Here is a 12,508-nt window from a genome sequence, read left to right as displayed (position 1 = left end):
TGTGCAGGGAAGCTCTGGTGGCCTAGTGGCAAGAAGCTGCGCTACAATCCAGAAGACAAGCGGTTCGAATCCACCAGATGCTCCGTTGGAGAAGGAGGGGCAATCTCCTGTGCGAGTCAGATTTGATTCGATGATGCACACACACACACAACCCCCCAAAAAACAATAAACAAAAACTCATGTGAAAGGTCAAATTGAAGCTGAAGGAAATGAAAAAAGAAATCCACAAGAACCACAATATGACCTTGAGTCTATCTTACCTGAATTGAAAAACCATCTCAAGAACAGAGCTGAGGCCTTGAACAATGAAAGAAGACCAGATGAGCTGTGGAATATCAAGAACATCATCTATGAAGAAAGCAGGAGGTCATTACAGAGACAAGGACGAAGACAGGACCAAGATGGAGTCAGAGGGGGTCAGAGCAGAACCGCCCTTTTGGGTTTCCAAGGCATGACGTTGTCTTGGTTCTTCTCTCACGGGGCAGCTGATGGGTCCAAATCACTGACCTTTAGTTCCATTAACACTTAGCCCACCGCGCCACCAGGACTCCTTAGACTCTGACTTGAAACCAAAGCCAAGCCAACCAGTGTTCGTGGCTCCAGTGTGGGGGACCCTCCCTCAGGTGTTCCCGGCTCTAAGTCCTCTCCAGGACAGGGAGCGAGAGTCTTCTCTGCCTTCTGCAGAATGGCTGGAGGATTCGAACCATCAACCTGGTAGTTAGAAGCCCAAACCATAACCCCATAACCAACGCTATCACTCGTTGGGCTCAGTTGAGCGGTGGCCATTTGCCAAGTCCTGTGTGAGCGCAGTCAACTGGGATTTTGTTGTTTCATTGTGGTTTTTTTCCAGCCACCAGGTAAGTGCCGTCACTATTGAAAAGGTGAGGACATGAAGGCTCTGTGAGATTTAGCTACTTACCTGAGGTCACACAGCAAGCGAGTGGCAAAGCCAGGATTAGAACCCAGGTACTTAACCATGACAGGACATCAGTCTCCATTGATCACTCTGTGTTTTCAAATTGGAAGACTAATGTGGGCTCGTGTGACTTTACAGACCGCTCGTCCTTCTGCCTGAAGGTGGGCATGCTCAAGGCCTGAGCTGAGTCCAGGGAGCACCCACTGATATCCTGGGGCTTCGGAGGCTGGCAACAGCAGAGCAGGTATTAGCACTCTGGGAGCTTAATGGTAACAAGATATGCTGGCCACGTAAAGGTCGGAGGTTTGAATCCACCAGCTGCTCTGCGAGAGAAAGTCTGGCTATATCCTACCATGAGATTTGCCTGAGAAAACCTGGTGGAGAGTCAGCTACGAGTCGGTTCCAACCCATGGCACAAACCCATAGCCTGGAGTGGCTGGTGGATTTGAACCATTGACCTTTTGATTAGTAGTCCTATGTGCACTATGCACTACACCTACACAACCCTCCTCCTACTCAACTGCACCTGGCACTGCCTCCGTCCTGGAAGTTTCTCTGTGGAGGGGACGCGCTGCACCACTGAGCATGCTCTGTCAATGCTGCTGCTCCATCCACAATATGGTCCCAGGGTTGCCATAGCAACTCCCCATCTGGGCTGTTCAGACTGAATAAAGGAAGCATTTTCTGTCTGTTGGGCAGTGTGGCTTTGAAGAGTTGTTTTGTTGAGTGTGTGTGTGTTTTTTTTAATTCATTCAGCAAATACGTAAAAGTATAATCAAAAGGGAGCGAACTCTGATTTCTACAGGAACCAGAAGGTACGAGAACAGGAGATGAAGAAGAGCGTTGAGGGGCGGAGAGAGCTTGTCTCCCACTGCACAAGGCCCCCACACTCAGTCCGACCCCTTGTCACTCCCTGGAAATGTAACCCCAGGGTTATGAATGTCAGATTTGCCTGGAAACTTCAAAAGCTAGAATCTGACATTTGCCTCTTACACACTGGGGACCAAGTCAAGTTTGGGAGCAGGGCTTCTTGAAACTGTGATGCAGACACCTTGAAAGCAAGGCCTGGAGGCCCCTTCTGTGAACACCGAAGCCACACAAACCCTGGAGGTCAGGGATCCCCTAGGCACACGGCCAGGTTTGCTTCATGGTTTGGTCCACGAAGGTGCAAGCTGAGTCCAGGGGAGCAACCGTAAGGTGTGCTGGGGGCTTCTGGGGTGTCCTGAGGTTGGGAACAGCAGAGCAGGGGTATTAGTGGCCCCCAAGCTTGAAAAGAGTCATTACTGAACCCAGAGAGGGCAGCTGTGTGGGGAACCAGCAGCCAGGCCATCTCCTGCTGGTGTTCCCATCAGTAGACGGGGTGTCAGCGTAACAGGGCAGGGGGAGGGCGGAGAGGAGATCAGGGGAGCCTTGAAAGGAATTGAGAAGAGGAATCGGCCTGTTACAAGCCAGGAGGGTCATGCCGAAGGAGTGGCCATGAACCCAAATGTGTCCTCAGGACCCGATGGGTCACCAAGGTCCAGCCTCGCCCTTGCCTCCTGGTTCCTCTTGGTACCTGATGCTGGGTTCTGACCTTCCTGGTCTTGTTTTACCTCCTCTGAGGCTCACTAAGAAATGGGGAGCAGGAAGTGCTGGGGGCTGAGAGGATGGTCTGCCGGGGGGTGGGGGCACCAGCCCAGCTGCAGGGAGCTGCCCGCCTGTCCACTGCAGAGGACACTCGGTGCAAGCCGCCAGCTCGAGGACCGGGCAGAACAGAGAGGCCAGGAACTCGTCCCAGGGCAGAGAGCAGCCTGCTTCCAGGAGGCCCTGACGAGACCCAGTGATTGCGTGCCTGCCACTGTCAGGGCCTCTCGGCACCGCACCCCAGTCCTGAGAGGAGGAGGGCAGGTTCTAACCCACTGCCATCAAGTCCAGCCGGCTCCCCGGGCACCCAGGCAGAGTACAACCGCCCGGAAGGTTTCCAAGGCCATCAATCTGTACAGATGCAGACGGCCACACTGCTCTCCTTCCAGGCGGCTGGCGGGTTTGAACCACTGACTTGTAAGTTAGCAGTGAAGCACTTTAATAACCACTACACCGCTGGGCCCTCGTGTTTTAAGGTACGGTTGAGTAGGCTCATCTGGACCTAGGAACAAGCGGCCTGGCCCCTGCCCCGGCCTGAATCACCTCACGGTCCCTGAGAAGCTCGCACCCCTGTAGTCTCTGGGTCAGTTCCCTCTCTGAATGCCTTCCTCTCTTCTGCAGACCCCCCACCTTTCCCAGCACGCTGTCCTTTGGCAAGGGCTGGCCCCTCCTGACAACATGTCCTGAGTATGAGATGACCCTTCACCGTCCTTGCTTCTAAAGGACACTCAGGGTTTCTGGTCGCCAGCCACCTCTCCGCCTTCAGGGAAGGTTTGGCCCTCTGCATCTAGGCTCAGTTAGGGGACTCACTGACTCCTTTCACATCTCAAAGTGAAAAGGTTTAAGAAATGGTCTCACTAACACACACACACAAAAACCCCTTATTGCCTAAAGGGTTAGAACTATAGGTTTAGGAGTCCAGCAAGTATTTAGGGGACACACACAACTTAGTCCATAACAGGTAAGAGCAGGCCCACTTAGCAGATGGGAAAATTGAGACTCAGCGAGGTTAATCAACTTTTCAAAGGCCGCATAGCCGGCGAGCAGAGGCTGGGGTTTGAGCCTAGGCAGGTGAGGACGAAGGACATGTGGCGTGTGCACGACCCGGCCTATGTTTTCTTTTTCAGGGGTGATATTTGAAGTTTTTATTTTCGTCTAGGACTCCGCATTTTCCACATTCTGAACAATCAGTACAGATGAGCCCTTTCGTCTCTGGGGAGAATGGGTGTGCTGAAACAAAATACTGGGTTGGTTTGGTTTGTTCTCTGTTGTTCAGTCGAGGCTGCAGTGTTGAGAACATTTCCATTTTCCGTTCACCAATTTATGCACTTTCTGTCAGCAACTTGGGCTGCAGTCTCCCCAGTGGGACACATCCTTCCCACTTCCTCCCTGTGTCTCCCATCTCCATTTGTCCTTTGCTGCCCTCCCCACCCTCTGGGCTGTTTCTGGTTTGGTCTCTGATGATTGGTTGCTCTGCAGACTGTCTGCTGTTCCTGTCCACTTCGTCTGTCTCCTGTTTGGCTGAGAGGGGGTTGAGTTCGAGGCCGAGAACCTGTCCTGTGGGTTCTGGGCTGTGTGTTCTCCCTGCCCCCTCCCAGTCCTACCATCTGTGTGTTTGCTCTTTGCTGGCCTGGTTCTGGGTCTCCCTGGACCCGCTGTGCTGGAATTCCACTTTGAAGCTCTGGTTTGAGTGCGGAAAGGATGTCACCCTAAGCTGGGACAGCACTTTCTCGAGGGTTTAGTGCAAAGCCTGGGAGGAGGTTCTGGCCTGTTGTTCAGTGCCGTTGACCCCAGGAGCAACAGATCTGACCCCTGTCCTGTCCTGTGCTGTCCTCACCGTCTCTGACACACTCAAGCCCACTGCCACAGTCACCCTGTCAATCCATCTCATCAATGGTCTTCCTCTCTTTGGCTATCTTTCCAAACATAACGTCCCTCTCCAAGAACAGGCTCTCCTAACATGTCCAAAGTATCTAAGCTGAAGCTTGGCCAACCCTGCATCCAAGCAGCAATTCGGCTGACTTTCTCTAAGATAGAACTGTCTATTCTTTGGCCGTCCACGGGATGTTCAGTGCTCTTCACCACCACCACTCCGACCCAGTGACCCTGCCCGGCAGAACTTTCCATAGGGTCTCCCTGCTGTCATCTGGAAAGATTCATGTCTCTTCCCTGGAGCTGACTTTTGGTTGGTGGGCTAACGTTGAATCACTGTGCACTAACACTCGTGGGGAGAACCACAGACCCACTGCTGTGGCCTTAGCTCCGACTCCCGGCCCTTCCACTGAGTCTCTGAGGCCTTTATGAGAGAAGATGGCCAATCTTTCTCCTGAGGAGCAGCTGGTAGATTTGAACTGCCAACCTTTTTGTTGAAAGCCCGGCACCTTACACCCTGAACCATGAGGGCTCCTGCTGGCTGAGAAGTACCTGTTGCTTGTAAAGAAGTGAAGGAGCTACTGAACACGCCATTCCTCACTCCTCACCACGGCAGTCACACAGGACCTGTGCTTCTCAGCCTCTCAGTATGACGACAACTGGGTTTGGGGTTTGCTTTTTTTAAATTTATTTAAAAGAGGAAACAAATCAGAAAATCAAACAGGTGGGAGTTTTTTTAAAAACAAAAACACATTTATTTCTGTAAATTGTTGGAGCATGAGTGTTTGTCACAACCCCAATACAGTACAGACCTCTCTCCCCCAAAAAACGAGATGAGCAAAGAAAAAGGAAGAAAATCTAGATCAAATGTGCTCATGGAGAACCAAGCCAATCTCACCTTTTTTTTTTTCTAAATTGGAAAAAAAAATCCTATTGCATGTGTGGAGGGTGATTAAACCCCAGAGGCTGGGGTTCCTGTGAGTACTGGGGTGTCCATTCAAGACACAGCAGAGGAGGCAGAGTGGGCCGCTGGGCCTGACCGCCTGGTGTCTGCACAGGCCACGCCGGGACCATGGATGCATGGACATTCCCCCTCCCCATCTGGGCCTCTGTCCCAGGCGTCCATGATACAGGGGAGGGTCCTAATGCTCTCCCTGAGATTAGTGCTTCCTGTTCATTCTTGGGACTCGAACCGCTACCCTCTTTTCATGTCACATTGAGATTTTAATCAAAAAAGGGTGGGCACAGGCCATCCAGACCACCTGGCAAAGCCACAGGCGAGCCAGGTTTTAAGGCAAGTTTTCTCTTTTCTTATTTGGTCCGAGTCAGGCCCAGTCTTGTCCCTGTCTTGACTTGCCGTGGAGGCAGCTTTGATGGGGTTGGGGGAGAGGAGGCCCGGGGCTGGTGCCGGGAGGTCCCAGCAGGATGCACGGGTCTTCTTCCCAGCACTGCTCTGGGACAGCACCTCCTCACGGTAAACTGGAGGACGATGCGGGAAACAGATGGCGGCTCAGGACTGACGCAGGGGGCGAGGGCCCCTGGAGCTCACTCGAGGAGGCCAAAGGAGCCATGAAAATGTGTTCTTCTGAAGTTTCTGGTGGACCAGAACTGCTCCCAGAGCAACTGCCTCCCTAGGATTAAACAGGAGAACATTCCAGAAAGCCCAGGTGCGGCTCAGGTTGGATGCGGATGGAGTGAGGGCCCCAAGCTCATTCGAGGAGCTAGCGGCTGGCATACATACATGTTCTTATGACGTGTGGTGGGGCCATCCTGCCCCTGGGACAGCTGCGTCCTCAGGATTAAACCGAGGACGTGCCAGAAAGCCCAGGCGGCCGCTGAGGTTGGCTGCAGGTGGGGTGAGGGCCCCCAGAGTTCAATCAGGGAGGGCCCATAAAAGAAGGCTGAAATGGACGGCACTGCCTTTGGCAGTGGCCTCCTTAAACACCACAGGATGACAGGCCAGATGACCAATGGTCAGCCCAGGCTCCACCAGCGCTAGACATGGTGGGTCAGGTCAGCACTGCAGGGGGCACCACTAATCTGACCATGTGTGTGACCTTGGCATCAAAATGATTTTTCTTTAGACTAAAAGGCAGAAGGCAGGGAGGAAGGAAGAAGGTGAAAGAGAGACATTCATGAGCACAGGAGACGGGGACATCGGGTGGAGGGGGGCCAGGAGGGCCGGGCGTGGACTCTTCCATCCCGTGGTGAGCTGGGGGCTGGTAGCTGGGCCGGGGGCGCCCTCCCCCGGGAGCAGGCAGATGACTGGCCGGGGCGGGGGCGGGCGGGCTACTCCGTCTGGGCGTCATAGTTGGCGCCCCCCGCCTTCTTCAGCTCTCTCTTGATGAAGTCTTCTTCCAGCTCCTTCCGATCGCTGATCACAAACTCTTTGGCAAAGTTCTGCAGGCAAGAGGAGAACGTGGAGTTCTGTCAGGGAAGGGACACACCAGGAGGTCTTGGCACCTAATGTCTCAGGAAGATCAAAGCAGAGGAGCTGGTGGCAGATGGGCCAGCAGAACAAAGCAATTGCTAGTGCTGGGAGAGGGGAAGCCAAGGTGCCCTGAGTGTCAGTTCCCTCAGATGTAAAAAAGTAATCCAGCTTCCCTGTCCGCAAAACAAGGTGCCCTGATAGGGCAGGGGTGAAGCACTCAGCTCCTAGACAATAAGTTCAAGTCCAACAGCCGCTCCGCGGGAGGATATCTGCAGGAGGACATCTGCGGGAGGACATCTGTGGGAGGAGCTGAGGGAGGAGCTCTGCGGGAGGAGCTCTGAGGGAGGAGCTCTGAGGGAGGACATCTGCGGGAGGAGCTCCGAGGGAGACTGTCTGCGGGAAGAGCTCTGAGGAAGGAGCTTGGAGGGAGGACATCTGTGGGAAGACCTCTGAGAGGGGCTCTGCAGGGGGAGCTCTGAGTGAAGAACTCTGAGGAGCTCTGCGGGAGGACATCTGCGGGAGGAGCTCTGAGGGAGGAGCTCTCAGGGAGGAAGGTCTGCCCCATAATGATTAGACTCAGGACCCAGGGGTGGGATCAACTCCACAGCAGCAGGTCTGGCTGACCAGCAGGATGGCAGGGACAGTACTGGACGGGCAGGACTGTGGGCAGGCAAAGATGCACCAGGCTGTCCAGTACTAGCCCTTGTGGACTGAGTGTGTCCTCCCTAAATACACACTGAACTCCTACCCCGTCTGTGCCTAGGAGTGCTGGTGATGCAGGGGCTAATGCACTCAGCTGCCCCTAAGAGGTCAGCAGCTGAGCCCACAGCTACTTCTCATTGGAAGAGAGGAGGCAGCCGCTTCATGAAAATCCAGCCTGCTGCTCTGTACCACACGGTCCCTGTGAGGTGGCACTGGCCCGGTGGCAGCATGCAAACAGGGGTGGGGGTGGGGCGGCACCTGTGAATAAAAGGTTACCAAGTGGCCCGGACGGCTTGAGCTTGACCACTAACTAAAGCTGGTGGCTTGAACTCACTCAGCAGCGCTGCCTAAGAAAGGCCTGGCAATCGGCCCTGGTGGAGAAGACAGCCAAGCAAACATTGTGGCGTTGTCTTGCTCTGTCTTGGTCAGTAAAGGGCACAGGAGGAAACTGCCCAACTTTCTCCAGCTGGCAGATTCGAACCGTGTACCTTTGGGTTGGCAGAGCAACTCCTAAGGGTTAGCTGTGAGTCAGCTGGTAGATTCGAACCGTGCACCTTTGGGTTGGCAGAGCAACTCCTAAGGGTTAGCTGTGAGTCAGCTGGTAGATTCGAACCGTGCACCTTTGGGTTGGCAGAACAACTCCTAAGGGTTAGCTATGAGTCAGTTCTGACTTGATGGCACATAATGGTATTATTCCTTCTGTGGGATGAGTTCTAAAAAGTGACACAGAGCCCGAGAGGAAGACTCGTGGGGAAACATCATGAGACGATGCAGCTGCATCTTTAAGCTGCAATGATGCCAAGCGTGGCTGGCAGTTGTCAGAAATCAGGTGGCCTGAGGTGACAGAAATGCTCAAAGGTGGCTGTGGTGATGGGTGCACACCTCTTCAGGCGGACTAAAAAATCACTGAATTGCAAACTTAAACAACTTCTATTATATGTAAATTATACCTGAAAGAAGCAATTTCTAAAAGAAACTATTTGCCCCCAATTTTTTAGGTACATAGAGAACATTTACTCAAAAAGGTTACAATGTAAGAAACAGAACAGACTGAGACATTACAGCCCATCCACACAATAGCACGCAGGAGCAATGATTTTGTACATTATTACCTGACTTGGGAGGGACTGGGGAGCAGTAAGCTGAGGGAACTAACTCAGTCCCACAAGGACAAATACTGTATAAAACCATTATTGTAGAATGTGTATGAGCATCCAACGGGGGGAAGCAGATGGATGAGGATGTGTGTGTGCGGGGATTATTCTTGGAGTTGTACAATTTGATGACGGGCAGGGTGAGGGAAATTGGAAGAATCTTTTCTGGAAAACATTATATTCACATTTTGTAAATAAACTAGTATATATAAAAAAAACCCCAGAATTTAAAATGTTCATGGACTTCAGACTTTCTGGAGCCATGAAAAGTAGATGAGCTTCCAAAACTATTATCTTGAGACAATCTTTAAACCAAAAATATCCCAAGGCCTTAAAACCAAACACTTTTAGCTTAGGTAAGCAATATATTTCCATTTTAAAGATAAGAAGATGAAAGTCTAATATGGTAAGATGTGTCCCCAGGTCACAGAGCCGGGTCAACTAACTCCCTAGCTGGTGTTCTTAAAAGCCCCCTCCCACCAAGCTCACCCAGAACCAAGCAGAATGACTTAACCAGGAGACAGGCCAGGCCCAAACTTCACAAGATTATGACAAACCACCCACTGATTATGGGAAGTATTTGCAAGGAGAGGAGCTAATATTTATCAAGCAGGTATGTGCCAGGTGCCACAGCATACAATTTGTTTACTCCTCCCCTCAGTGTACCCCCCTTTCTCTTTTTTAAACAGCTAAGGTCCATGGGCTGGACTTGGAGAGGTGGCAAGACCCCTCCAGAGTCAGCGAATGTCCTTTAAACGTCCTCTCTTGACAGTGCCTGGCCACCGCTGCTGCCACTCCCGAAAGGGATCTTAGTGGAAGAAAAAAGAGGGACAAAATAAGAAAGCCTCAAGTCTGGGCTCCCTGGTCAGCTAGAGTCTGGTGGGATGCCAAAGACTGTGGCCCCTTGGCGCCCTTCAGGGCTGGCACCAACCCCACCCTCATGACTCAGCATTCAACTAAAAGATACACAGGTTATCAGGGGGTCGGTAACACCCAGGGAACTCCTTCCTGAGAAGTCAATCACACCAGATCAAAAGGGCGGCACTTGCCCAGGGATAAGCTCAGAAGGGAGAAAGAGGTAAGAAAGGAGGACAAACGGAGGCAGAACACCCCAGGAGGAAGTGGGGCGAGTGCCTCCACCATGTGGGGCTGCCAGCAGTGTCAACGTAAAGCAGATGAATGGCCAGAGGGGATGCCAGTTTGCATTGGAAATGTTCACTCGTATTACAGTGTTGCTGTTCCGTGCCGTCTATGACCCACTGCGACCCTGTCCTATCTGGAGCCAACCTCCCCGTCTCTGACACACCCGAGCCCACTGCCAGGATCACTGTGCCATCTCATCCAAGGTCTTCCTCTTCTGTGCTGACCTTCTCCCCTTCCCAGCATGATGTCCTTCTCCAAGGACTGTCCCTCTTGAAAGCAGCTTGTGGATTTGAACTATGCACCTTTAGGAATGCAGTGCAGCTTCTTACCACTAGGCCACCAGAGCTCTCTCAAATCACAATAAGATGTCAGAAATAAAGAAATAGCCCCTACTTCTTTTCACATCTTCTGTGTGTGTGTGTGTGTGTGAAGGGTACCAAAGAAAGAGCTGAGAGACGTGGGAAAGGTAAGAAAAGAGAACTGAGACTGACTCGCTTCTCAGCCTGGGCGGTGAGCGGGAGAGCAGCTCCTGGGAGGGGAAGTCTAAAGTCCCCGGGCTGCCTGGCAGCCATATACGGCAATCTACGGGACCAAGGAGGCGGGTGTTTGCCCAAGTGAGTGATTAGGACGTTGAGGTTAAGAAGAAACCTGTCTGATAAGACCTACGAAATCCAAAGTGAAACTGTATATGCAACTTAAAACCCACAAACCCACCACAGTCAGGTGCCTTTGGACCCTGCAGGGCAGAGCAGCCCCGGGCCTTCCTGGGCTGGCATCCTCCACCGAAGCAGAATGCCTCCTCTCTCTCCCAAAAAGTGGCTGGGGGGGTTGAACTGCTGAACCACAGCGCCACCACAGCTCCTTCAACCTTAAGCACACAGGCAGTCAAATTATAACCCAAGGAAGAGCAGAGCAGGACAGCAGACGCAGGGACAAGATAACAAGAGTCAATGTAACGGAAGAGCCAGTGTGGGAAACGCTGTGACACAATAGGGGCAAAGCAACCCTAAGAAAAGTCAGGGACCCGCTGCCTCTCACAAGTCCCTCGGCCGACAGAACCCTTCCGCCTCAGCGGCAGGCCCCTCCTCTCACTCAACACAGTCAATCGGACGGTCACTTAACTCGCCTGTGGGGCAGGGTGGTGTGAGGTGCCGGGGTCAGTGGACTCCCAGGCCTCCTATCAACAGCAGATCTGTCCTGAGTCCTCACCATCTGGGACACACGTGGGCTCAGTGCTGTAGTCAGTCTGTCAGTCCAGCTCATCGAGGGTCTTCCTCTCTTCCACTGACCCTCCCCACCTTTCCCGACATTACCTCTCTTTCCAAGGACTGGCCCCTCCTTCCAACACCCCCAAAGCGTGTGCGATGAAGCTTTGCCGTCTGGCCTCCAAGGAGGCCTCTGGCTGCACCTTCGTCAAGGCCTATCCATGGGATGTTCAGCGTCTTCGCCTGTACCACAGCTCGGTGGCACTGATTCTTCATTTGTCATCCTTATTCACTGTCTCTCGGATGCACAGCAAGTAACTGAAAAGACCATGGCCTGAATCAGGCACACCTTAGTCTTCAGACTGACACCACTGCACCTTAGTACTCAGAAGAGCTTCCCTGGCAGCAGACTTTCTTGACTGGGGCACCATGAGTGTCATTATGGGTTGACTGTGGATTCAAGCGAGATGAGATCGTTGGCCATCTTGGTCATTTCTCCACTCACCGTGATGTTGCCGACAGGTCCGGAGGTGAGGATCTAGGTTTTCTGATGGTGACACGTAACCCATACTGAAGGCTGTACTCTGAGTCTCTGCAGCAAGCGTTCCCCGTCTTCCTCACTTTGTGTAAGCGCGGTGAGGTCACCGATGTGCCCTCCTCCAATCCTGACACCACATTCTTTTCCACAAAGTGCAGTTATCTGTTGTCAAGAGCCGTGAGTCACTTCTGACCCAGCGACCCCGTAACCAGCAGGATGGACTTGGTCCTGTGTCACCCTCCCAATCGCTGCTGCCCGAGGCTGGTGGCACAGCCAGGGTCGGTCCCTCTCATTGGAGGTCTTCCTCTCCTCCACTGACCCTCCACCTTGCCAAGTACGGATTCCCTCTCCAGAGACTGGTCCCTTCTGACAACGCGTCCTAAGTACGTGAATGAAGTCTCCCCATCTCCCATTCCCACTGCCATCGGACCATAGCGACCCTCCCTCAAGTTTTTCTTTAAAAAAAGAGATAAAACCAAGCCGACTGGTGTTGATGGGTTTCTGTCAATCTTCACAGATGGAGACTGCCCATCTTTCTTCCATGGAGCAGATGGTGGATTTGAACTGCTGACCTCACAGTTAGCAGCCTGCCATGTTATACACTACGCTACCAGGGCATCATATTCCCCCAAGGACCTGAATGAATACTGGTTCTGAATAAAACCTCATGCTAGCCTCACCCTGGTTCTCTAGAAGGACCCTCTGCTCCCAGGAGACACCAAAGTCTGGGGCAGGCCTGACTGTTTTAAAGAGGCAGAAAGACAACAGAAACAGCCCTGGACGGGCCCTGCAGGAGATGTCTGGGCCTCACACCTCTGTAATCTCACACCCTCTGCCCCTCACATGCCTCTGTCCCTCTCTCACACCCTCTGCCCCTCACACGCCTCTGTCCCCTCTCACACCTCTGCCCCTCACATGCCTCTG

At 52.8% G+C, this 12,508-nt stretch overlaps 1 protein-coding gene across 1 annotated transcript in view; it reads right to left on the bottom strand.

Annotated features, from left to right (window-relative positions):
* Positions 1–6,700: 6,700 nt before the first annotated feature.
* COTL1 (coactosin-like 1 (Dictyostelium)) overlaps positions 6,701–12,508 on the bottom strand; it is a 45,735-nt gene continuing 39,927 nt past the window's right edge. The window contains exon 4 of the mRNA XM_006888797.1: positions 6,701–6,811. Within this exon, the coding sequence (XP_006888859.1) occupies positions 6,701–6,811 (111 nt within the window). The remainder of the gene's footprint in view (positions 6,812–12,508) is intronic.

This window comes from Elephantulus edwardii, unplaced genomic scaffold, assembly GCF_000299155.1.
Source record: "Elephantulus edwardii isolate Elephantulus edwardi_28Jun2011 unplaced genomic scaffold, EleEdw1.0 scaffold00072, whole genome shotgun sequence".
NCBI lineage: Eukaryota > Metazoa > Chordata > Mammalia > Macroscelidea > Macroscelididae > Elephantulus > Elephantulus edwardii.
Note: the sequence above shows the minus strand (reverse complement) of the source record. Positions and strands in the feature narration are given on the sequence as shown.